Consider the following 27385-nt stretch of genomic DNA (forward strand, 5'->3'; position numbering starts at 1 on the left):
AACTCAATCTAGCGGTTAGATTTTGCGCCTGTTGTTTTCTTTTACGAATAGGGACTGAACTCTTGATCAATTAAATATCTTGAATACTTATACTGATAGGAGCCAAAAAACATAATGGGGCCACATTCGAATTATGTCCTTAACTCCTTACTCCTTTAGCATAATTCTTCTCTTAAAATGCCAAAAGAACTTTACTTTATTCTCATTTCATTATCTTCTTTCTTGCAAATCAATGTGGAACAGTGGAAATACCTTTTTACATTATACGCCAAAACAAATTATTCCAAGTAATTGTCGCGTGAAGATCAAATCACTTTCTAAATTATATGTTTTCGCCTCTAAAGTAGGAACGCACGTACCAAAGGGCTGTGTCCACGTTCGCACGGTATAGATGCACGTCCGACATGGGTCAAGACGCAATTAACATGGTCAAGATGCGGATTTTGACTAAAAAATATATAAAATAATATTAAAAAACTCATTTTTTCAAGTTTTTATTTTGGTAAAATTTATGATATGTTTTTAAAATTTGATTAGAAAATATTAAACTTAATATTGTAGCTATTTATCTTGAATAGTTTTGAATTTATAAATATTGATATATTTAATTTATTTTTTAATATTCTATTTATATAATATAAAATTATAAATATTAATTAATTTTCGCATACTTTTGCCGCATCCGCATCCGCTCTTTATTTTTTGAGATATAACCGAATTAACGCGTCAATGTCTTCATTTGCATAAGTGCCTGCGCTCGTGTCCATGCAACATAGTTTTTAGCTATATAAAGTACACTTAGTGCTCAAATGTTTGTACACTTTGTATTCTTTTTTGAGGCCTCTTCTTTTTCTATGTAAAAACTAACTTATATATATGGTGAAATAGCAACTGGTTTTAGTCTAGGAACGTTCAATCTGTGATGCTTGTCGACCTACATACATCTAGAGTACAATAAATGCAGGTTTAATATATGGTACCCTTTAGTCCTTTACTATGTATATATGGGGTTAATGCGTATCACGTTTTAAATACAAACATAATGAGGGAACATAATAATGAAGTTTGAGGGTGATGATGGTTTTGTATTATCGAAAAAATAAAATAGAGGATGATGATGGTTCATGTAAGCTACTTCTGAACGTCCAAAGGCCAAAAGACATATTCTTTGATTAAAGAAAAAGACTTACTGGGTCCCAAAACTCCTTCCAATGTAAATGAAACCACCCACCACAGCAACACATCACAACTCATCAGTTATCGAGTTTCCTAACAGTGTTCTTCACCAATTTTTTTTTCCTAACAGTGTTTCTGTGTATTTGAGCTGAAAACTATGACTTCAAAACTAACATACAGAGTTTGTTTTTGTTTTCAAAGAAGATTCAAAGTCACAGTTGCAGAAGCACCTTCTGAGATCAAAACTCTATTTGATAGTTACTCTGAAAATGGTATCATGGCAGTTGATCATTTACAAAAGTTCTTGGTTGAGTATCAAGGAGAAGAGAAGACAACCAAAGAAGAAGCTCAAGGCATTATAGATAGTCTCAAAGAATTCAAACATCTTAATCCTTTTCATAAAAAAGGTCTCAATCTTGATGCATTTTTCAGATATCTCTTCTGTGATCTTAATCCTCCTCTCTCACCAACTCTTGGGGTAAGCTGTAAGCATACATTGTTTTAGATTCTGTTTTGAAATATGTTTTGTTTATATATATATATATACAACTCGAATTATAATCTAGTTTTTTGTGGATATATTCAAATAACTATGAATATCACCTCTATAAAATTTTCACTCGCTTGATGATGTTTAATTATGTCAAAAGATCAAAAGATGATTGCAAAATCGAATAACATTTAAAAAAAATTAAAAGTTGATAATGATTTTTAACTAGGTTAGAGATTTCCAAATGAGATGAATTTTTGTGTAGATACTATCTATGATTAGTAGATCATATCCACAAATTATTAGCCCTTAACTCATTTTGTAAAGGGGTGTGGTATAAGCTATGGTATAAAAAGTGTGGTAAACATAACTTATATATACAGAAATGTTCTAGTGCGGACTTCCCATACAAAAATAATCCGGACCAAAATAAACCAACTTGAATTTTCGTGAATTTATTTTCTCTCTCGTCTCTCCACTTCTTTCTCCTATTAGAACCTATACACTCTCTCTCCTCTCTCTACGCCCTCTCTCCTCTCTCAAATTTTTTGATGCCAACTCTCTCTTCTTGATTCAGAGACAATATAATTTAGAATAATATAACATTGTTTATAACTAATTAATCATATCAGATTATTAGAAGTGGTTGAGTTTGGATAAGATCATACCACAGACAGAGGGTATGAACGTACCTGTCGTACAACAACGTCACGGTAAAATCTGTACTAGTTGAGCAGCATTGCAACCCTATCCAGTTGCGAGCAATATATTCTACCATAGCTGCATGTGAATATTGACCGAGTACATCATAATCACTTTCAAATGCAAGCTGAAAATTAATATTTTCTGCTGAAAAGAAATGAACCCATGGCAAAAATGAGACTATCTATTAGCCAAATAAATATATAAAATTGAACTTACATTGTCACAATATGCACATCTTCCTCAGCTAGGAGCCTAGGACAGGTTTCTCGTTGGCCTCAGCTTTGGCCATTGCCATATCAAACCGTGGCACGCGAATGACTCCTCCAGCTGAAAACTGATGACATGAACAAGTATTTGGGTTTAACAAGTGAGAAATAATAAGGGCTAAATGATAATGGTATCTATCTTAAGCTTCGATAATGATGTCTGCTTTTGAACTTGGAAACAAAATATATATGGAAATGAGAGGCACTCTATAGATTAAGAAGTCAAAACCAATAAATTAAATTTGTTATGTTGTATGTGCATAAGTTATTGCAAAATCTAAAAACAAAGAGTAAATAAACAATTGAATGTTACAACATGGACAATGATGCCTTCATTTAGTTGACCGCCTTATTTATTTTTTAAAGAGTAAAAGCTTAACCTTACCACTTGTGAAAGATACATACGACTCAATCTCACAACAAGAGCATACCCTCAACTCTTCCTAAAAAGTTTGATGAAAACAAACAACAAAAGATCTGATTAAACCCATCCCAAACCATCAAACCAACATTTATCCCTCTCTAGATTCTATACACACACCTTAGGGATTGAGAAAGAGAGCAAGCTCCGCGCACACTCCCAAGCGCACACTCATTTGGGGGAGTACACACACTCTAAGACACTACGACAGATTGGAGGGGAGGAAAGAGCACCACATTTTTCATGTAAATGACAACATATTATGATGTGATCCACAGACTCACTGCCACACATGCATGCATCACAAAAAAAAACAAAAAAACTTTTGAGGAACGAAATATATATTGCCTGCACTAATTAACAAATAAGAAAAATTTAATGCAATAAACTATTTATTACTTCGTTTTTTGATATCTTAGATTTATCAATTAAACTATTCATTTGTAATTAGTAGCAGGAATCAAATGCATGATTCAAATAGTTCAATCAATAGCAAATATATATGTTTAAATTTCCTATGAACGTGAAATGGTATATCTATTCTCGTTTGCGGTAGAAATTGGTGAAACCAATCTGGGGAGTAAGAAAAAGAGTTTTTTTTTTTTATGGTCGGGATTGTTCTAAACTATATTGTCTCTGAATAAAAAAGAGAGAGTTGGCAGCAAAAAATTGGAGAGAAGAAAGAGGGCGTAGAGAGAGGAGAGAGGAAAAGTGGAGAGAGAGTGTGTGGGTTCTATTGTTCTAATGAGTGATATTTTGCTCCCAATGGGATTTGCTCAAAGAGCTCCAAGCGAAACAGGAACCAGTCACGTGTCCACTAAAAAAGGAGATTGACAGTTATTAAATTCCTTCCTTAGAACAAACTTTCTGATTTGCCCCCACTAAAAATAGAAATAAATAAAAAGAAAAAGAATTAAAAAAATCTCATTGTAAAATATTTAGGAGTTCTTCCCATCATTAGCTAAAGATTTTTTTTTTATCTTTTTTAGTTTGAAAGAAGTGTCACTAGTTCAGCACTTCAAGTTTTTTATTTCTTTTTTTTTCCCCAACAATTAAGACCAAAAACTAGATTTTGTAACTGGTTAGGTTTTTTTTTTTTTTTTTTTTTTAAGGTTGGGGGTAAATCAGGAAGTATATATTAAGGTGGAAATTTGATAACTGTTGACCCCTTTTCAGTGGACACTTGGTTGGTTCCTGTTTCCCTTAGAGCTTTTGGAGCAAATCCCGCTGGGAGCAAAAAATCACTCGGTTCTAATAGGAGAAAAAAGTGGAGAGATGAGAGAGAGGGAATAAATTCACGAGAATTCAAGTTGGTTTATTTTGGTCCGGATTATTTTTTGTACAAGAAGTCCGCACTAGAGTATATATATATATATATATAACCTTAAATAAGTACCAAATCTAAAATAATCCACAATTTTACCTACAAAATGATTTAAAACTTAATTTTTTGTGGATATGATCTACTAACTATAAATAATATCTCTACAAAAATTCAACTTGTTTGACAATTTTTAGTATTGTCAAAATATGATTACAAAAACTTAATATTTCTGGACCGTTAAATATTTTTTCAAAGGTGGACATAAGAAGCAACATTTTTGGAGTTGCACCTGTGCCACTTTTGGATTAATGCCATGTGACAAGGGTAGATTATACATTGTTGGCCAATACACCAAAATCAATTAGTTATGCGTTGTGGTGGTAATAGAATTTTTTCTTTATTGGTGGAATTTTAGATGTTTTTGAAGGACATACATTGAGTAAATCAAGTTTTAAATGATCTGATATTGTGGTGTGAGGTCAGTTGCTAAAAAATTGAGTTATGCAACTACTTAAACGTGATGCTTATTGTGTTTCTGACCATATCAAAAAAAAAAATATATTGTGTTTCTGACTTTCTGTTGTTAACGTGTTAACTATTTTTGGAATGTTTTGTCATTAGTTCCTTTTGTTCCTTATTTATGATAATGATGTTACACTTTGCTGCCTATAATTGTTTTCTCAATTCTTCCTTATTCGAATAATGTACTCCTTGGATTAGTAGACTGACTGAACGATCAGAACTAGACTATTTTGTTCATTAGAATTACAGTTAAGAGCAATTTGATTTGATTTGATCTAAGGGTCACTATATACTGAGGAGGTATGTATTGAAGACTAGTCGATTTGATGTATACAACAAAATTAATTAAGGAATGAGCTAGGTTAATTAAACAAAGCAATAACGACTTTCTTCAATGGTAACTTCAAAACTTACTGAAAGTAAATGAAGACTAAGAGTTCAGCTTGCAGCAGCTGTTATCAGATGTTGGACAATTGATATGCTTCAAGTCCCATAGAAAAATGGTCATCTGCCATATCTCTTTAGGAGGTTTTTGCTATAAGAGTTTGAGTCAATTCAGATTTAGTTTTTTATATGTCAAGAGAACTTTCTGTTTGCACTAGACTAGTGGTTTTGTACTGCTTATTCTTTTCTCATTTGGAGCGCAGTTCTATATCCATTTAAACTTATATACTCTTACCTGCTAATAGGTGCACCATGATATGGCTGCTCCAATGTCCCAATATTTCATATATACTGGGCATAATTCTTACTTAACAGGCAATCAGCTTAGTAGTGATTCCAGCGACATCCCCATTATAAAGTCTCTCCAAAGAGGTGTAAGAGGAATTGAGTTGGATATGTGGCCAAACTCTACAAAAGATGATGTGGACATTCTTCATGGAAGGTAAACTGATGTGCTAATTGTGAAAGTCTCAACACGATATGCAGTTTTTCTTGTACCCATTTTAATAGTTCGGCTATAGGAAGACATCGTGGCCTTCTCCAGTAAGCTAGTCTGAGAGTTGACCATTGACAAATCTTGCAAGCTCCCATTCATATATTTTTAACTATTGACCTCTCCTTACATTTACTCGCATGCTAATGAGACATGCCTTTAACTGTGAGTAAGCATTTGATATTCTTTTGGGAAAGCGATGCTAAAAAAGAATTAAAGATTGGAGAAATCACTAAATCAGTTCCATGATATGAGATATTTGCAAAGGTAGATTTGTCGAATGAACTCATTATCTTAAACTGATTGCTGTCGGCTTATCTTTCTTTCCATAGCTCTATGTGTACTAATTCATTTTGTGCCTAGTTTAGGACATTGACGACTCCGGTAGAACTAATGAAATGTCTGCGATCTATTAAAGAACACGCATTTTCTGCATCACCGTATCCTGTTGTAGTAACTCTCGAAGACCACCTTACTCCAGATCTTCAGGCTAAAGTAGCCAAGGTTAGGTTTTGTTCTCTATATATATATATATATATATATATTTCTATTTATTCATTTATTTTTTATTTTTTTAATTTCCCGCATAGACAGATAATGTGTATGTCTTTGTGTTTGTGTTGACATCTGAAAGAAAATTAAACTTGTTCCTAGATGATCAGTCAAGCATTTGGAGATATGCTGTTTTACCCTGGGTCAGAATGCTTAGGGGAACTCCCCTCGCCGGATTCATTGAAGAAACGAATTATCATATCAACAAAACCACCAAAGGAATACAAGGAGACAAAGAGTCTCAAAGAAAAGGAGAATGGTTCACAGAAGGACAAAAAATCAACTGAAGAAGAAGCTTGGGGAAGGGAACTCTCAGAGCTGAAAAGTGATTTTGGGAGCCATGATAAGGTGCAGCAGAATTAAAGATGACTTCAGCATGTGCATTCTGTTTTCTTTGATACTGTTTCATTTTTCTCTTAAAGCTACTTATTATATATATGTTCAGCATAATGACCACGATGGGGAAGATGAGCATCAGGATGAGGAATATATTGATGATGGAGAACGTAAGTCGCAGCAGAATGCAGAACCTGAATATAAGCATTTAATTGGCATTCATGCGGGGAAATCAAAGGGTGGTTTAAAGGAAGTTTTAAGAGTTGATCCAGATAAAGTAAGGCGTATTAGCCTGGACGAACAAGCGCTTGAGAAGGCTATAATAAATCATGCCACTGATGTTGTCAGGTATGTGGTCTTATGCAGTCATGCCTACTTTCATGTCCATAAAATCTGTGAATCTATGAGTTTTTGTAAATCTGCAGATCTAATGTGCATTTCCATACTTCAGACATATATTGTTCTCCATAATTTTAGTCTCTACTGAAATTCGAAATTCACTTCTTGATAGCTCTTAAAAGAAATTCTACCTAGGACCTTCCAGTGATCACATGCTATGTTTGCCTATAGTCCAAAGAGAGGCATAAGCAGTTCTCCCTTGCATTTTCAGAATTTCTACCATTTCAATGTTAGTGTCTATTCATGTCCTGTACCTGACAGCATCTGTGTATTCTCTCTTCAGTTATTTTCCTTCTCTAGGGATGATATTTTTATACTTATTCTATTTTGTTGGAAGGGAGACATTGTTTTGAAAAGGTAAATAGACGCAGGATCTCATATGCTTGTAGCTTATGTTTTGCCAGTTATGTATCTATAGTATCGACAGTAAATTATGGCACATATTTGTTCATAGACAATGCATAAGCTGTACGTTCAATTCATTAGATGGTATATGCAAGAGATATTTTACGTATTTAGCATATAAAGCAATAAGATAATGAGAATAGTTACTGACATTACTTGATATAAGAATATTTGCGTATGTTGTAGGTTCACCCAAAGGAACTTACTGCGAGTATACCCCAAGAGTACACGTGTTGACTCATCTAATTACAACCCACTGATTGGGTGGATGCATGGAGCTCAGATGGTTGCTTTTAATATGCAGGTTTTGTTTTTCTTCTCTTCTCTTTTTTGTCTTTTTTTTTTCCTTCAAAAGTCCAAATATTCTAATCTCCATCAATGTCCACACATACTAATTGCTTACAGAAAAAGAAGACAGAAAAAAGAGAAAAAGAAAGAGAGAGGAACTCTTATGCATCCTAAATTTACAGTTTAACTTAATTTGCATGATGGATATCATTGGAATTATCATTTTGTAGTCAGATTAACACCATTTACAGATTCACCGTTGCGTGGTATATTCCTTGATGTATTGGAATGCATTTAAAGCTATTTTGATTATTGAGGGCTGAAAGTAGTAAAAGAAAACCATGCTGGAATTTGAAAAGCATATGAACTAATATTGGGCCTCTAATGTGATTTCGAGCGTATTGTACTTCTTACAAGCTATATTCTTGTGTAATCTAAGGACCCCTCACAAATAAGGCCGTCATAAATTAAGACTAGAGTACCAGACTAAGTTAAAAGGTGAGTGTAAAGTCATAAGGTATTGCCACTTTCCAATGTTATTGATTAGAAAACTCGTCTTTGCATAAATGGCCTGAACTAAGGACTAAAACCTTGTATATCTTTGTAGGGATACGGAAGATCACTCTGGTTGATGCATGGGATGTTCAGAGCCAATGGGGGATGTGGTTATGTGAAAAAACCTGAGTTTTTACTGAAGGTTGGTCCAAATAACCAGGTCTTTGATCCAAGAGTTAGTCTGCCAGTGAAGAAAACATTGAAGGTGAGTGAATTCTTGCATTTACTAAATTTATTGTTTGACTACTTTTAGTCTTGAATTAATTTATTTTACATTTGACTCTATTTGATTTGGAAATTTGAACTTCATGCGTAACACTACAGGTCAGAGTATTCATGGGAGATGGATGGTATTTGGATTTTCGTCACACCCACTTTGACGTATACTCACCACCAGACTTTTACACGAGGGTAAGATGATAAGAATAATTTTCAGGTGAAACTCTGAAATCTGAATCATTGGACTAAGCATTTAGCAATTTTAATTGATGTCTGCATTGGACGTTGGAATGTTTCCTTGAGAACCTATGTATGCTAAACCATTCAATGGAGACTTGACCAACCGAGTAAGTTGAAGTAAAAGTGTTACTTTTTCTCCTGGAAAACATGCAGAGCAGGTCACAAATTTTGATAAGTCGTATGCAGAGATAATCCATGCCAAAAATTAGCTCAAACAGATAAAACAAACTTTCTATGCTATTGAGGATGATTACAGGATGGTCATAGGATAAGTTTATAGCTTACTAGTTTTGGTCCAAATGGAGATCCCAGAACCTGATATCCGTTGATGGTCATAATTGTTGAGGGTAGTATGTAATCCTTTTTAAAAAAAAAAAAAAAAAGAGTTGTGACTTTGGTCGGAAGAACGATGCTGATGTAGGGATTGCAGGCAAGTTAGTTTGGGCATGTGATGTTTCTATGGTGAGACCACACCTTTACATCTTCTCTGAAGTCCAAGTTTCCCTCATCAACTAGGCACATTCCTTTCTAAAACCTTTAAAATCGGGAATATGGTAGAATGTTCATTTGGGTTACTGATCAATTTTACAGGTTGGAATTGCTGGTGTGCCAGCGGATTCAGTAATGAAGAAAACTAAGACGATTGAGGATGACTGGACTCCTGTTTGGGATGAAGAGTTTGAATTCTCGTTGACTGTTCCTGAGCTAGCCTTGCTTCGGATCGAAGTTCATGAATATGACATGTCAGAAAAAGATGACTTTGGAGGCCAAACTTGTTTGCCAATTTCAGAGTTAAGAACTGGGATCCGAGCTGTCCCACTCTTCACCCGCAAGGGCGAGCAGTATAAATCTGTAAAGCTTCTTATGCGCTTCGAGTTTGTCTAGAGATAACTGTGGATTTGTATGTAATTATGTTCAGATGGTGTAGTACTCGTGCTGTGTCATAACCCATGTTGCCAGTGTAATGCAGACTTTATTATAATGTATGTATGTAAACTTACTTGCCATCAAGGTGCGGCGGTACACCTCAGACTTAATGGGCTCAATCATGACATTGTTAAAATATCTATACAGATGGATGTTCCAAACTTGCAAAGCAACACTTACTGAAAAAATCAGTTCGTTCAGAGGAGTCTTGAGCAGCATGTTGCGCTTCTCTAGATGACGCGTAATCTTAATTGAGCTTTGCATTTCTGAAGCAAATCCACCAACGTTTGGCGTACAAGAGAACAATGCACCTACAACGTGTGGCTTGGAGGCCCTGCAATGGATAATATTGCGTGATAGGTTTTGTAATGCAGTATGCCAGATGGTGATCCTTATTTGAGCAGACTGACAAACTTATCTCAGCCAGCTTAGTAGGGATGTTCTGGAAGTTTTTGGCTCGGGGAGAAAGCGAGGCGTTAGGTGTTGCCTCTAATTTTAATATTGATAGCTTCTTGCTGCATTTGCAACAAAACTCTATACTGGTTGAATTTTGGTGTTGTCTCTAAATTTATTTTGTTTCTATTTACTATACTTATAGTTCCTAAATTTGCTGAAGATTGACACAATTGTGATGGATAAATGGATCGATGGATGCTTGCATCGAGAACGGCAACTTCAAGGTACATACAAGTTACTCAGGTGAGGCAGAGTGGTGAAGTTTAATCTATCCTATTTCCTTTTTCTGTTTTACATTTTTGGGAGAATTGGAGGCATCAAACACTTACAAGGAAAGTGCAAGTATGATTTTGAGACTGAAGTTACATAACATGACATTCAAAGTAGATTTGCTGCTTTGAAATGTAGGCCATTTAAAGAAGGGTTAACTAGTATTACCCCACTAGATGAGCCAATTAGGATTTTCCCCTGACTAGATGGAGAAATTAGGCTCTCCCCCCCTCCTAAATACACACAAAAAAAATGTCAACTTGATATAGAAAACAGGACTGTTTTTTTTGTGTGTATTTGGGGGGGAAGGGGAGACCATAATTTTCTATCTAGTGGGAAATCCTAAGGGGGGGGTAATACTCGTTAAAACAGGACATTCTTCTCCTATAATACTAGATATAGATAATGTGGACTTTTATTAATGTACCACACTGAGTCTCTATTTCAGTAATTTCTCTAAATTTGTGAGAAGGTCAAACGCGATGTGTGTGAACTTCTTGGCATTCAAGATGCGGCGACACACATCTGACTTGATCGGCTCATTCATGAACATTTTGAGTTTACGTATACAGACATGCTGAACTGTCAAATCAGCACCCATAAATATCTCCCAGTTGTCCATTAGAGCCTTGAGATTTTTGCCCTGCTTTAGATGATGTGTGGCCTTAAACAATCTTTGCATTACGGTAGCAAAATGACTGAATTGCTGTGAACATTCTTTCAAGGCACCCAAAACTTTTGGCTATGCGGTTTTCGAGTTGTTCATTTGGTGTGTTAGGTTTGTAATGTAAGATGCCAGTTGCCAAACCTTGGAGGCACTGACTGTCAGACTTATATCAGCCAGCTTAACAGGGTTGTTTTGGATGGTTTTGGCATAGGGAGAAAGAGAGGCGTAACATAGTTTAGAATAATCAGTTGATTTGCAATTCGAACTGATGAAATGACTGGCATTGTTTGCTGAGATAATGGGGACTAGGACTAGTAATGTAGCTAATACGAGCAGCCTGGAGAGAACGGAGTTTTGCAGGAGGATCTGTGCTTTCATTTTTCTTGAGTTGAGAGTTCGGAGTAAAGTTAACTATAGGAGTTTGGAATGGAGGGCCTTTATGTAGGACTTTCAAATATTATAGGCTAATGCCTTACCAAGCATCAGAAGACTTCACATTGGCTTGACGAAGTCCAGCTCCTTAGCTTCATTAATCCTCCAAGCATACAACTCTGCCATTTTCTAGACGTTAGGCCACAGACAAACCTACGTATATATATACTTACATATCGTTTATAATGTCCGAGCTTTAAAATTAAGAACATAAGTATTGTGAACACAATAACAAAAGGAGCTATGAATACGCCCTAGTAAATCTACCAATTGCTATAAATTTAATCGGTTTGTTTTAGATAAACATCAAGAATTAGTAACTATAATAGTTTAGTATTTATTGTTAAGGCTCAAGGATAGCTTATATATATATATATATCCCTCACTGCACTTGGGCAGAATGAAGGTTTCATCTGATCAAAAGGCCATGGCAAGAAACTGATTTTAGACTGTAAATTTTTTTTCCGCCAGACCCTAAAACGGTTGAGCACATTGTTCGATGGAAAAATCACTTATTTCATTAGATGCTTAAGCGTGTATATCTCTAGTGGTGGAATGTATTAATGTATAAGTCAAGATCATCATAATACGATCCTAAAAATAGTTACAACAGAATCCAGCTCAGAATTCCTGTAACAGGATTAGAACAGAATTAGTTAGATGAGTGAAGCTGATGTTTTGAGGATCGATCTCAACTATGAGCAAGCTTTCTTCATGAAGCTTTTATGGCCGTATGGCGCACTGCTATGATACCATGAAGATTGAACTAGAAATGAGTAATGATCTTGTTTATTGAGTTAAGTTTTCATTACAATGATTTACATTTTATATGGTGTTTCTATTACATTCTCACTTATCTAACTAATTCTGCTCTAAGTCTGTTATAGGAATGCTGAGCTGGATTATGTTGTAACTGTTTTCAGGATCATATTTTGATGCTCCTGACTTATACATCAATATTTAGAAAATGCAACAGAGTTCAGGTCAATCGTAGGAGCCTTGCAGTATTTAGTATGGACAAGGCATGACATTGCATTTTATGTCTGTCAAGTCTGTCAACACATGCATCAACCAAAAGTAGCTCATTTAACAGCCATGAAGAGAATCTTAAGGTATTTAAAAGGTACTATTACTGAAGGTATCAAGTTCTCAAAAGGAACTACTCTGGTTACAACTTATAGTGACTCTGACTGAGCTGGTTGCCAATAGATAGAAAATCAACTGGAGGTTTTGCGGTATTTCTAGGATCAAATCCCTTCTCATGGTCCTCCAAGAAGCAAAACACAGTGGCCAGATCAAGTACAGAGGCTGAATATAGATCACTGGCTCACACTTCGGCAGAATTATATTGGTTGTGCATCCTCTTAAGAGATTTAAGGTTTACACTCTCTAAACCTCCTTTCATTTGGTGTGCCAACATAAGTGCCATTGCACTTTCTTCCAATCCTGTATTCCATGCTCAAACCAAACATGTAGAGGTAGATTACCACCACATTAGAGAGCTTGTCACAAGTAAAACTATTGATATAAACTATCTCTGCACAGAAGATCAAATAGCAGATATCTTCACAAGGGCTTTGGCAGCAGCAAGATTTCAGAAGTTAAAGACCAAGCTTTCAGTCCAGCAGCCTCCTTCAGCTTGAGGAGGTATATTAGTTTACAAGTCAGGAGCATCAGAATATGATCCTGAAAACAGTGACAAGAGAATCCAGCTCAGTATTTTTATAACAGAATTAGAACAAATTTAGTTAGATGAGTGAGAATGTAATAGAAACACTATATAAAGTGTAAATCATTGTAATGAAAACTTAACTCAATAAATAAGATCATTACTCATTTCTAGTTTAATCTTCAGAATGAAGCCCAAAACTCTAATATATAAAATGGAGATTGAAATTACAGAACAAGACACTCAAAGTAGATAGGCTGCTCTCAATCACAGCCCATTTAATGAAAATGGAATACAGATTAATAAAAAAGACCCTCGAAAGGACATTCCATTCTCTACCTATAATAGTAAAGATACAGATACTGTGAACTTTTATTAATGTGGCATATACTGACGCGACGACTCGGTTATATCTCAAAAAGATAGGACGCGGACGCGGTAAAGAATACGGAAATTAATTAATATTTATAATTTTATTTTATATAAATTAGACATTAAAAACTAAATTAAATATATTAACATTTATAAATTTAAAACTATTAAAGATAAATAGCCACAAAATTAAATTTAATATTTCCCAATCAAACTTTAAAAACATGTCATAAGTCTTAAAAAAAAATGAAGTGTTTTAATATTATTTTGATTTTTTTTTTTTTGTCAAAATTCAAAATTCGCATCCTGACCATGTTGACTGCGTCTTGACCCGTGTTCGATTTAGTTGACCGCGTCTTGACTGTGTTGACCGCGTACAACGCACGTCCATGCCACATCGGATGCGGACATGGTTTCTATGACCTTCTTGACCTCCAAGGTGCGGTGATACACATCCGACTTGATCGGCTCATCGAATAAAATTTTAACCTTACGTAGTTACGTGTACATACTACATACTCGCTCAGATGTCAAGCCAATGCCTATTGCTCCCTCCAGATAATGCATTTGAGCCTTAAGCTCGGTGCCCTGTTTTAGATGATGTGTAACATTGATTGATCGAGCTTTGCATTTCGGAAAGAAAATAACCAAAGACTTGTACACATTCTTCCAATGCACCTAAAGATTTTAGCTCGGATGGCCTTGAGTTGTTCATTTGGCGTGGCAGGTTTGTAATGTAAGATACCAGGTTCTGAACCTTGGAGACACGGACGGACATACTTATCTGAGCCAGCTTAGTAGGTTGGTTTGGATGGTTTTGGCATAGGGAGAAAGCAAGGCGTTGCAGAGTTTAGGATAATCAGTTGATTTGCAATTCGAACTGATGAAATGACTGGCATTATCTACTGAGAGAACGGGGACTAGGACTAGTAATGTAGCAAATAAGAGCAGCGGAAAGAAAGGAGTGCTTTAGGAGGATATTCGGTTCCATTTTTTCTTTGTTTGGAGTTGATAGTTTGAAAGAGAGCAAACTATTGGAATCTCTAGGAGTATTTCTAAATACTAGTTTTGGTGTCTACTTGGTTTCTTCTTACTTATCTATTGGTGAAACCAACTTAGAGTTTGAGGATGAGTCTTTATCTCTTTAGAGTTTGAAACCATCTTAGAGTTTGAGGATGAGTCTTTATCTCTTTAGAGTTTGAAACTGACTTAGAGTTTGAAACCGACTTAAAGTGGAAGCGTGAGTCCTTATCCTATCTGGAACCAACCACCTTACTTCTATAAATACAGGACCTTGCGTCCATATAGAGTATCCCTGAAAATAGCAACTCACACCTTCAGAGAAACAGAACTCGACCCGATCCTATTCTTCTTCTCTTCTTCCTGTCAGCCGCCAGAGAGAGTTATACTGCCGTTCTAGAGGGTAGTTTGTTCTAGTGCAAAGTCAAACTGCTGTTAACCATTGAATCCTGTGAGGAAGACGCCACTGATGCCTTTCTGCACCATTGGAAGGGGAGAAATCTTTCCTTAAGGACAGCCTAATTCGCGCCTTGGTTATTACTTGTTACTTCTGTCCTTGTCTTTTATTGTTTTCTTTATTCGCATACAACAATCTTAAGGAAAGATTTAGATGTCTACACCAGAAGACACCACGCCAATTAAATAAACCAATTTTGGAGTCATGGAAGTTACTTCGACTATGAGAGATGCTGCACCTCTACTGAATGCTCGCAACTTACCCAATGTGTCAAAGATTGAATCCTTCAACGGTTCACACTTCAAGCGATGGAGAGAAAGGGTGTTCACAGCTCTAGATGTACTCAACTATGCAAAGTATCTCACTGATACAGCACCCGTGGAGGGTTCTAATGATTTCGAAAGAAATCACGCTGCTTGGTTTAATGGGAATAAGGTATGTCGTCATGCTATTTTGAGTACCTTGTCCAATGAAATATTTGATATTTATTGTTCAAATAAGAATGCACATGACATATGGGAGAGTTTGAACAAAAAATACGTAATAGAGGATGTTGGTACTCAGAAATATGCTATTGAGACTTTTCTAAAGTTCCAGATGAGAGAGGATAGAGATGTAATGTCTCAAATCCATGATTTTCATGTGCTAATTAATGATTTGAAAACTGAAGGTATTGATTTACTCGAAACCTTTATTGCTGGATGTTTGATTGAGAAACTCCCCGAGTCTTGGAAACACTATAAAAACAGTATGAAGCATAAGCGTAAACAGATGACTCTTGAGGATGTGATCATTCACATTCACATAGAGGAAAAGAACAAGACTCGGGATGACGTGTTGTCTAAGGAATTCCATTCCAAAGCCAATATCGTTGAAGTTAATCCCAGTAAATCTAACAAAAACTCTAAAAAGCAGAAGTACAACAAAAATAAGAATTTCAAGGTCAAAGGCACTTCTTTTAAAAGGAGTGGTACTGGCAATGGAAATTGTTATGTTTGTGGTAAACCTGGACATAGGGCTTTTCAGTGCAGACACAAGAAAGACAAATAATGATCCTCCCAATGCTAATATGGTTGAGGGTAATGATATAATTGCTGCTATAGTATCACAAGTGTTCATGGCCACTGGGAAGAAGAACTGCGTACTAGATTCTAGTGCCACCCGCCACGTCTGTGGTGATGTTGAAGCCTTCTCAGACTACATACTAGTGAAAGATGAAAAGGTCTATATGGGTGACTCAAGGTCTGTTCCTGTTGAGGGAACATGCAAGATTCTTCTGAAGTTAACTTTAGGGAAAATCCTTTCACTTAGTAATGTTCTTCATGTTCCTGAGATTCATCAGAATCTGATTTTTGTGTCCTTACTGGGAGAAGCTGGCGTCAAGGTGACTTTTGAGAGTGACAAGTTCGTTCTAATGAAGAATGAGGGTTTTGTTGGGAAAGGTTACTGTAATAACAGTGGTCTTTTCATGTTGAATGTACTTGACAACATTATTATTAATAAGAATAAATCTGCTTCTGCTTACTTGCTTGACTCCTTTAATATATGACATGGTAGACTAGGACATGTGAATGTTCAGTATATGAAAAGAATGAAAGTATGTGGTTTATTGTCTGATATTTCTGATTTTTCTAATGATAAATGTGAGATATGTGCTGAGACTAAAGCCACAAAGAAACCATGCAGAACTGTTTCTAGAGATAAAACTGGATTACTAACCCTTATTCATACGGATTTGGGTGAATTCAGAAGTACCATGTCTAGAGGGGGGAAGTTTTACTATGACATTCATAGATGACTTCTCTAGGTACACCATGGTATATTTACTTAGAAACAAGCATGAGACAGGTGAGATGTTTCTCAAGTACAAAGTTGAAGTTGAAAACCAGCTTAACTGTAAGATTAAAAGACTTCGGTCTGATAAGGGTGGAGAATATGAGTCTAACCCCTTCCAGGACTTTTGTGACAAGAATGACATTATTTATGAGACTACTCCACCATACTCTCCTGAGTCAAATGGAGTATGCCGAACGGAAAAACAAAACACTAAAAGAGATGATGAATGCTATGCTTGTAAGTTATGGAGCTTCCCTAAACTTGTGGGGGGAAGCAATCCTATCTGCTTGCCATATACATAATAGGATACCCAACATGAAAACAGGGAATAAGACACCATATGAATTATGGAAAGGTCATGTACCTAACCTGAACTACTTCAAAATGTGGGGGTGTCTTGCAAAGGTTCTTGTGAACGAACCTAAAAAGAGAAAATTGGGACCTAGAACTGTTGATTGTATGTTCATTGGTTATGCTCATAATAGTGTTGCATATAGATTTTTAGTAGTAAAATCTGATAATAACCTTGTCGATGCTAACACTATTATAGAGAGTAAAAATGCTGATTTCTTTGAAAATTTGTTTCCTTTAAAAATTGGCATTGAGAGGTTGGTTGCTCCTAGTGAACAACAATCAACAGATCCTGAAATTTCTGAACAAGAAATTCGGAAGAGTAAAAGAGACAGAAAATCCACCAATTTTGGTGATGACTTTTACACGTTTTTTTTTTATGATGATCCAGTGACGTATAATCAGGCAATCAGTTCTCGAGATGCACCTTTCTGGAAAGATGCTATAAACTCAGAACTAGATTCGTTTATATCTAATCACATATGGGAGATAGTTGATCTACCTCCTGGGGCGAAACCTATACGTTACAAGTGGATCTTCAAAAAGAAACTGAAGCTAGATGGTTCCATTGATAAATATAAGGCTAGACTAGTAGTCGAGGGGTTCTCCCAGAAAAAAGGCCTTGACTATTATGATACTTATGCTCCTGTAACTAGGATTTCTTCTATAAGAGTTCTAATGGCACTACACCAGAATTTGTGATTTGCAACAGTCAAATCCGTCGTTTTTTCTGATTTGCGACGGATTTTAGTGTCCCACGTTCCCGTCGTTAATCGCCCTGTCGTTAATATTTGCGACGGGATAGTCCGTCTTAAATGGAATTAGGAAACGACGAAAATATTCGTCGCAAAGAGAAAAGACGGCCTTAGCCGTCGTTGTTTAGAAAAATTATTTTAAAAAAAAATATGCAGGCCAAATGACCTGCAACTGCTAGAGCGGCTGATTCAAAAGAGATCCCCCACCCTTACTACACAAACAGACTAGACAATTGTCACATACCAAATTTTAACTTCATAACAAAAGACCACATATGAGTTTCTTAGATAACTATAAATACGTTTAAAAAGCACATGGTAACTCCATTGCATAAATAGTATTATTTGCTAAGTGACTCTTTCAATCAATAATTTAAATGAACAAATGAATAAAAATCAAAGAGCTATTAACTAAACTTCATAACAAACTATAGGCTTTAGCTTTCCATCACTTGCACCATGCTTCCATGCATATTCTCGATAAGCCAGCCCTTGTGTAACATAAGGAGCCTCAAGACCGAAAAAAAGTTTTTAAAAAAAGATATAACTTGATTCTAGAATCTAAAAATAGGACATATCTAATAAACAAAAATTGTTATAAAAGGGAGCAAACACGAGTTCATCATATTTGAAGACGCCAAAAGCTAGAATATAGTTTATTCTTTAGACAATTCTAAGCATGAAGTAAAACAATCTTCTTCCGGTCAATACCACGCACACATAGCTGCATACACTTTAACATGCATCATAACTTTATAAAATAATAAATAGACTATCCCTTTGATAAATCTAACTTCAGTAAATCATTTGGCTTATATGATACTAGAGGCATAGAGCTAGAATTCCGCCAACATCAATAAGTTACTATGTAAAAAAAAAAAAATGTATAACCTTAGTTATACTGGTTGAAGCAAAGTCCCATTATTAAAATCCACCATGTTTGGAAAAATGAAGCACTTTATAAACGATGTCAGCGCATCAACTGCAGCAGACCATACCCTACATAGAAATATCACAAAAGGGTCAAAGTCTTCATTATTTTTAGATGGCCAAAAAAATATTGAGTAGTTCTAGGCAGTCATCTTTATGCATTAATATTGTCTTTATCCATGAGTAAAACTAACTGAATACTTGAGTTAAACCATATAGCTGTAAAAAGTTATCAATATCGTGAAAAATAAATTTCTTGGGTTGAAATTAAACTATATGTCAATCACAAGAACATAAAACAAGATCCAAAGGCAACTTGAGACAGCATCATCTTGCTTATACAACCATAAAGTCAACAGATGGAACAGAAGATTTTTAATAAAATTATGAAAAATATAATAAAGAACCAACCGTATTTCAGAAGACAAATCTTCTCCTTCCTTCAATAGATAGTAAGAAATTCCACCAAAAAGGGGAGCCCAAAGTGACAAGATATCAAACACTGGTCTTCAAGTTCACGTACGCCACAAAAAGCCCCTATGAATCGAAAGACCTAAGGAGTCCAAAGTGACCTCTGGTCAAGAATCAAGACTACGGAGGTTGGGCCAAGGCCTTGGTTCAATTCCCACCTTCACCAAGGAAAGGAGTTTAAGAGTGTGTGTGTGTAGAAGATGAGTAGGTACCTCCTTTGGCATAGAGGTTATAAGTGATGCCAAAAGCAACCATCCGACTTCCTTCTCCACAAATGAAGCTCTTGGGTTCGACTAAATTCATCAACATCTTCTTTGAAAGTTCAAGCAATCGATCGAGGCAACTGGGTATGTCAATGTTGCAAAAACATAACCATTAAGGAGAAGAAAATCCGAAGGGGATTCAAGACTCTATGCACTTCAAGGCTTCCCCAATACCTCTAGATGAAAAACAGCTTAATGATTAATGACATACAGAAACAGATAAATAGTAACGATTGTTATTGTTGTCATTAATATTATCATTATTACTGTAATTATGATTACTACATTTTTTTTGTATCGGTTAACTAAAAGAGTATATAAAAAAATAAAGAAGTAAGTCGAGAAAACCTACAATTACTATTAAAGAAAGAAAGAAAGAAAGAAAGAAAGAAAAAGACTGCATTCTTATTATATTGTTATTATTACTATCATTATTAGTATTATTACGATAAAGTGGCATTTAAGACACAGACAACAATCAATCAATCAATCAATCAATGAGAACAAACTTCAATAAGCATATAAAGCGATCAATTTAAATGCAGAAGTCTTGTAGATATAGGCATGAAAAGAAGACGCTAGTAAAGAGGTTTCCAAAATCACACCACAGGGCTTAAAGCAAAAGGGGATACATCAAAGAGAAAAGAACATATATATACAAAAATAATCTAAAAACAGAGAAAAACATCGCCTAGCCTAGAGAAGTAAAGAAACATTTTGCGTTTTGAAGTCACTGAATAAGAAACATTGGCTAGTATAAATTTGTGCATCTTGTACAGAGAGGAAGCATCCACTGAGGCACCATAATCCCTTTGTGAATCTCTTCAATCCCCCAACTCTCCAAAAAGATTGGGTCATACCATAATATCCATCGAGGCACTTTCGAGAAAACAAAGGGTATAACAAAACAAAAACCAAGAGTGAAAAAACAAACAAACAGGGACGCAACATATAACAAGAACCATGCAGTGCATGTGAAAGGAAGTATCTACTTTAACTGAAAAACAAATAAATAAATAAATAACAGAGAAGAAACTTTTGCATGGTATATCACTATCTATTTAATAAGCTAGGATTTTTTCGGGCACTAGAAGACAATAATAAACAAAGGATGCTCCAGATCGATTCTGGCACCATAAAACGGCTCCTGTGTGCTTATTTTCCTCGAGATATGTGTGATCATTAATAAAAGTCTCCTACATATCGCGAAAGTTCCTTAGTACGGCCGGTCCGTTCCGTTAGGCGGTTCACGGGCACTGGGTTCGAGTTGTTCTATTGTCTTTTTTTTTTTTTTCTTTTTTTTTCTATTCCATTTATGATCAAAAGTTAAAAACAAAATAAAAGGGTGAACTGGGGGGACTTGAACCCAGGTTCAATAAAAGGAAACCTTAAGCAGATAACCAGCTATCCATTATACCACTTGCATTAAGGTGGAGACCTTTTACCTCATATTCTTTAGCGACATTTGCTTTTCATTGTTCTAAAATGTGTTAATCTTTACAGGGATTTTCTTATCATTGTTCTGAAATGTGTCTATCGCTCGCGCTGATGAGTGCTTTTTAAGGCACGGGGCATATACTAGTATCTATATAAGCAAAGGAAAGCTCACCTTGCTGGATAACCAAGAGGTAGCTTTGGGGAAATGGATACAAGAGCTGCTAGAACTGTGGCTTGACCATGCAATGAATCAAGCTCAACTTTTAAACTGTTTCCCTGTACAACATAATAGACATAGTTAATTTTTTATCCTTACTTTCATGTATAGGAATATGCATATCTTTTAAATGCATCTTAAAGAAAAATGTTGAAATAACCCTTAAAAGAAAATCTCCACGTACGACAAAACAAGATTAAAGTGTTTTGTCCATAACAAAATATAATACAATAACTTTGGTTCAGAATTAGGGAGATGTAATAGCATTTCCAAAATCCATTGATCTAACACTGTACAAGACTACCAAGGGCCACAGTCACAAAAATGCTAGGTTACATGGACATGCCATGGTCCATGGCAGAAAGAGTGCACCGGCGGTCCATGGCGGTCCAGGCACCAAAAAGAGGCACCATGGCGGCAAAGAAGAATAATGGCAACAGCAAAAAGCAAGCACCACCGGCAAGTCCATGGCAGCAACAACACCCAGAAGCAACAAAGCGGCAGCAAAGACACACCGCACCCAAAGACACAAAGACAAAACAAAACAGTTAGAATGGCATAACCAAAAGTAGTTAGAATGGAGCAATTTGAACAAACCAAAAGCACGTACTTTTCACGAATGGCATAAGAAAAACTATTGAAACTAAATGACACATGAGTACTCACAATTCCATAAAGCAGATGAGTAAAGCAACAAAAACGCTCACACCAACTGAACAATGAACCATCAGGCTGTCTCACAAACGTTTCAACCTCGTCCCACTCAAACTGTAAATCCATTCCTGAAACCAATTGCAAGAGTGCATCAAAACAAAGAACCGCTCAACGTTGGAATTTTCTGCAAACAAAACAAGAGTGATCTGAGTATAATTCAACATTGGAATTTTCTGCTCCAAATGAGTGTGACGCAACAAGTTCTAAGATTTTCTTGTCAACCCCAACACGAAAATCAATTTCTCAGCACCACTCAACCAATTTTTTGAACCCTAACCCACAAACAAACAAAAAGAAAAAAGAAAAAATCAATCCAAATGCTATTAACAATTAAATAGAGTGTCTCCAATTAATTGAGAAGAAAAAGTATACCTTGAAGCAATAGGAAGGAGATGAAGCACACTGGTTTCTGAAGTTGAACGAAGATTTAATGCTAAACTTTATTTTTGAAGGGAAATAGGGTTCAGTTGAGTAGCGACGACATCGAAGCAAACTAGAGACACTTTCGCCCTTCTTAGATTAAGGACAAAAATCGTGGTTCGCTTATTTTTTGGGCCAAAGCCTTGCGACGGGTTTTCTAATGTTTGAGACTCAAAAGCCCGTCCTAAATTTAAGACGAGGATTTATGTCTTAACGGGTCGTTATAATTCAACAATTCTGGTGTAGTGTGGCTCTAGCTGCTATTCATAATTTATTTATTCATCAAATAGATGTAAAAACTACATTTTTGAATGGTGATCTTGATGAAGAAATATATATGATGCAGTCGAAGGGTACTATAGTACCAGGGAATTAGCAAAAGGTATGCAAGTTAGTTAAGTCTTTATATGGGTTGAAACAAGTGCCAAAACAATGGCATGAAAAGTTTGACACTGTCATGATGTCCAATGGATATCAAATAAATGATGTTGATAAATGTATTTACTTTAAATCTTTTGAAGTGAATACATATGTGATTATCTGTCTATATGTGGATGATATGTTAATCATGAGTCATAACCTTGATATTGTGAGAAACACCAAGATGTTCTTATCCTCCCAATTTGAACTGAAAGATTTGGGAGAAACTGATGTGATTCTTGGAATCAAAATCATCAGAAACAGTGATGGCTATACGCTTTCACAAGAGCATTATGTTGAGAAGTTTTTGAAGAAGTTTAACTTTTATGATAGTAAGCCTATGTCGACACTTTATAAGGCAACTAGTGAACTTCAAAAAAATGCTCAATATAGTGTCCTTCAGTCTAAATATGCCCAAATTATTGGTAGTCTCATGTACTTGATGAATTGCACTAGACCTGACATTGCTTATGCAATTAGCAGGTTAAGCAGATACACTCATTGTCCTAGCCAGGAACATTGGAGTGCGTTAGAGAGACTAGCCAAGTACTTGAGAGGAACAATGAATTATGACATACGGTTTAGACAAACTCCACCTGTGATAGAGGGTTATTGTGATGCAAACTGGATATCTGATTCTCATGATATCAAGTCCACTAGTGGTTATATTTTCACCCTAGGTGGAGGTGCAGTCGCTTGGAAATCTTTTAAGCAGACCTTGATAGCTCGTTCAACCATGGAGTCCGAGCTTATTGCTTTAGATAAAGCAAGTGCTGAGGTTGAGTGGCTTAGAAATCTCTTGGCAGATCTTCCTATTGGTACAAAACCGCCTCTAGCTGTACCTATGCATTGTGACTGTCAGGCCGCAATAGCAAAGGCAAAGAGCAAATTATATAATGAGAAAAGCAAGCATATCCGTCTGAGACTACAGTCTATAAAGCAGCTGCTGGAATCTGGACTTGTGGCTTTAGATTATGTGAGGTAAGAGTTAAATTTGGCCGATCCTCTGACAAAACCGCTTAGCAGGAGGCAAGTGGTTGATACATCGAGGGGGATGGGACTTTTGCCTTAGATAGAGGGCAACACTGACGGCAACCCTACCTATGTGATTGGAGATCCCATGAAGTAGGTTCAAAGGGAAAAACAAGTCACCTTGTTGCTCTAGTATGCTATTGTCTTTCTTTGAGACGTCCCACCCTATGACGAGATAGCCTTTTTGTATACTTTGTATAACTTGAATTGCAATGAGAAAGGATGAGTTATTTTACTCTTATTGGAATCCATAGTCCATTTTATAATGAGATAGTGTATTTTAACTGCAATGTACACTTGATGGATATCCACCTACGTGAATGTAGAACTGGGTCGGTTCTTATGAGTAGTCGGGCAAGTACTCTAGAGCATTCATGGAACACAGGCAGCGCAGGGGCCAAAAAATGCAACACCGCAGAACTGGCATATAATGAAAGAGCAGTGTGGGTGCATGTGATCTATTTTACTACAAGGGAATGTTGGTTCAAAGATTTTTTAATCCACCAGACCACTTTCACATATTATAAGACATGTTATTCTATGACTGGTTCAAGCCCGTAAAACACCAGTATCTTATGCATTGTTTTTTCGATTCTCTCTGACACTTCGTTAACCCATTTCTTTTGTAATATCCTATTCCAAAATAGTGGGGGACTATTATTATTTTGAAATAGTAGGGGATTGTTGGAATCTCTAGGAGTATTTCTAAATACTAGTTTCGGTGTCTAGTTGGTTTCTTCTTACTTATCTGTTGGTGAAACCGACTTAGAGTTTGAGGATGAGTCTTTATCTCTTTAGAGTTTGAGGATGAGTCTTTATCTCTTTAGAGTTTGAAACCGACTTAAAGTGGAAGTGTGAGTCCTTATCCTATTTGGAACCGACCACCTTACCTCTATAAATACAGGACCTTGCGTCCATATAGAGTATCCCCGAAACTAGCAACTCACACCTTCAGAGAAACAGAACTCGACCCCATCCTATTCTTCTTCTCTTCTTCCTGTCAGTCGCCAGAGAGAGTTATACTGCCGTTCTAGAGGGTAGTTTGTTCTAGTGCAAAGTCAAACTGCTGTTAACCATTGAATCATGTGAGGAAGACGCCATTGCTGCCTTTCTGCACCATTGGAAGGGGCGAAATCTTTCCTTAAGGACAGCCTAATCCGTGCCTTGGTTATTACCTGTTACTTCTGCCCTTGTCTCTTATTGTTTTCTTTATTCACATACAACACAAACTGGGCAGGGGGAGTTGGGAGTTGGGATGAAGGGACCTTATATAAGCCCATCCCTTACCAAATAACTACTACACATAGAACTTATGAAGGAGCCATCCCTGAACAAATTCATAGAGAAACATTAGAAATTTAGAATCTCATGTCCAAACATCCATATGTCCTGTTGCCTCGAGATACATTTCAACATTTCGTCTATCAGTTTGTAAGAGGCTATGGCAAGTATCTTGAGGTGGCCTAATGGACTCGTCCTTCAATTTACTGGTCCAAATAAAAGAGATAAAATCGTCTTCACCTTGAATCAGAAGTTGGAACATTTGCTCTTTTACGATCTAGAACACACACATTATCCCATACGGTAGCAATTAGAGTTTTGTTGTATCAAATGCAGGACGAGATTTTAAACCTGTTATCCTTGTTCTCAATATTGTTACCACATTCAATTAAGTATTGTTTTTTTTTTTCCTTTTAGCTTAATTAAACAGGTAAACAAAAACTGGCCTTTAAGCTTGTCACATGAAAGCGAGTTGTTGGTGCAATCCAGAAGATCAGATTTTTTTTGTCAAGAAGTCCCTCTCATTCATATGAGAAGTTGAAGGAATTGAATCCTTTATATTAACTTTATTATCATGGGGGTCATGTGTAGTCTTCTTCTTTGAATCTTTGGTTGTTAAAAAGGGAATGGTGCAAACTAACAGAATGCTACTAAAGACTTGCAAAAACTATTATTGTGTTACCTGATGTCCAGCAGCAGTAATAAAAAAGAACCGATATAATAAAGCAATTGCAACGAACAATCGAGGCTTGTGAAAACACAATGCCCTAAAGGTGAAATTGTCGCCGGTATGAACGTTAACGACCTCTGGCACACACCTCCTAGAATACAACGACTAAGGATCCGCAAAAGAGCATTCAAGCATATTCTAAGAACTCTCAGACGCACTCCAGTATAAGCAAAACCATAGTTTATGTAAAACAGATAGAAGTAAAAGGATGGAGTTAGAAAGTTAAAGTTTCTTGTGTTGTTCGATTGATCTTATAGAAGAAGATAAGACGATAAACGCTCTAGATCCACTCATCACATAGTGTGAAAGAGAAGATCGTGTGTGGAGTCGTGGAGAAGAAAATGTGGTTTGACTATTTCTAATGTAAAGTAAGAAAAAATCCCAAAACCAAAGCCCAAAACCTGTTTTCCAAAAACAAGTTCATACATATTAAAAAACTAAGTAAGGTTTTTATAACAATCCCCCACATGTATGAAATTAGAAAATAATATAAGCTGGAGTGCGTTAGAAGTTATGAATGGGCTGAAGGTGTCATAAGACTTGAACCTTCGCTTAGTGTTAGTCTGTCGAGTTTACTTGTTGACCAGTGAACTCAGTCTTGCACTATCCAACTTTTGTGTAAACCGAGTCAATAGTTAACTCACATAACTTTCAAAAATCATCATAGAGTTCCTCGGTTGTGCTCATAATGGCCATGAGCTTCCCAGGTTTCATAAGTGCTACTAGGGACTAACCTATCCAGTTCCCATAGGAAGCAGCTCCACTTCCTCACTTATATAGGTACTTCTATCAGGAGTGTACTGTATCACTACACCCCACTGGATCCCAGCTATAGAAAACATTAAGAGTTAAAACTCATCCTTAAGAAGATACAGAAGGTACTACCATACATCATAGGGATGGGTATAGAGTTTTCACTCCCCACAAATCACTCAAATAACTTGTTTTCCCATTGAACCTTGTTTATGGGATCTCCATTCACTAAGGTTGGGTGACAGTTATCGGTGATTTTAACAAATAGGCTTCAATCTTTAATAGACTTTAACCACATCCCCCTCGATGTACTAAAGACAAGCTCTCTAGCTTGGCCTTTAGTTAGTAGATCAGCTATGTTATCTTTTGACCTCACAAAGTCAATAGCTATGATCCCATCTCATAACATCTGTCGCACAGTGTTATGTCTACGACGTATATGTCGAGACTTTCCATTATATGAATTATTTTGGGCCCTCATAATAGCTACTTGGCTATCACAGTGAATAGAAACAGGTGGAACAGGCTTAGGCCAAATAGGAATATCCAACAACAAGTTCCTGAGGCACTCTGCCTCCTCACAAGCTTTATCTAAAGCTATAAACTCAGATTCCATAGTGGAACGAGCAATGCAGGTTTGCTTGGTAGATTTCCAAGACATTGCACCTCC

The 27385-nt window shown here is 36.2% G+C and overlaps 1 protein-coding gene and 1 long non-coding RNA gene across 3 annotated transcripts; both read left to right on the forward strand.

Annotated features, from left to right (window-relative positions):
• The first annotated feature begins 815 nt into the window (after positions 1–815).
• Positions 816–9839, forward strand: LOC147483251 (phosphoinositide phospholipase C 2-like). The gene is made up of 9 exons (XM_086580451.1): positions 816–1654; positions 5594–5790; positions 6210–6345; positions 6496–6741; positions 6839–7077; positions 7720–7837; positions 8429–8581; positions 8701–8787; positions 9427–9839. The coding sequence occupies exons 1-9, from the start codon at positions 1334–1336 to the stop codon at positions 9718–9720; spliced, it is 1791 nt and encodes a 596-aa protein (XP_086436577.1). The 5' UTR covers positions 816–1333; the 3' UTR covers positions 9721–9839.
• Positions 9840–10103: 264 nt separating this feature from the next.
• LOC147483252 (uncharacterized) lies at positions 10104–12648 on the forward strand. Of its 2 annotated transcripts, none has more exons than XR_015206018.1 (3): positions 10104–10242; positions 10361–10461; positions 12511–12648. It is a non-coding gene; the product is annotated as an uncharacterized LOC147483252 (long non-coding RNA). The 2 variants fall into 2 exon arrangements; XR_015206019.1 differs by having other exon boundaries at positions 10361–10442.
• Positions 12649–27385: the final 14737 nt, after the last annotated feature.

Source organism: Coptis chinensis, chromosome 8 (assembly GCF_015680905.1).
Source record: "Coptis chinensis isolate HL-2020 chromosome 8, ASM1568090v1, whole genome shotgun sequence".
NCBI classification, from domain to species: Eukaryota; Viridiplantae; Streptophyta; class Magnoliopsida; order Ranunculales; family Ranunculaceae; genus Coptis; species Coptis chinensis.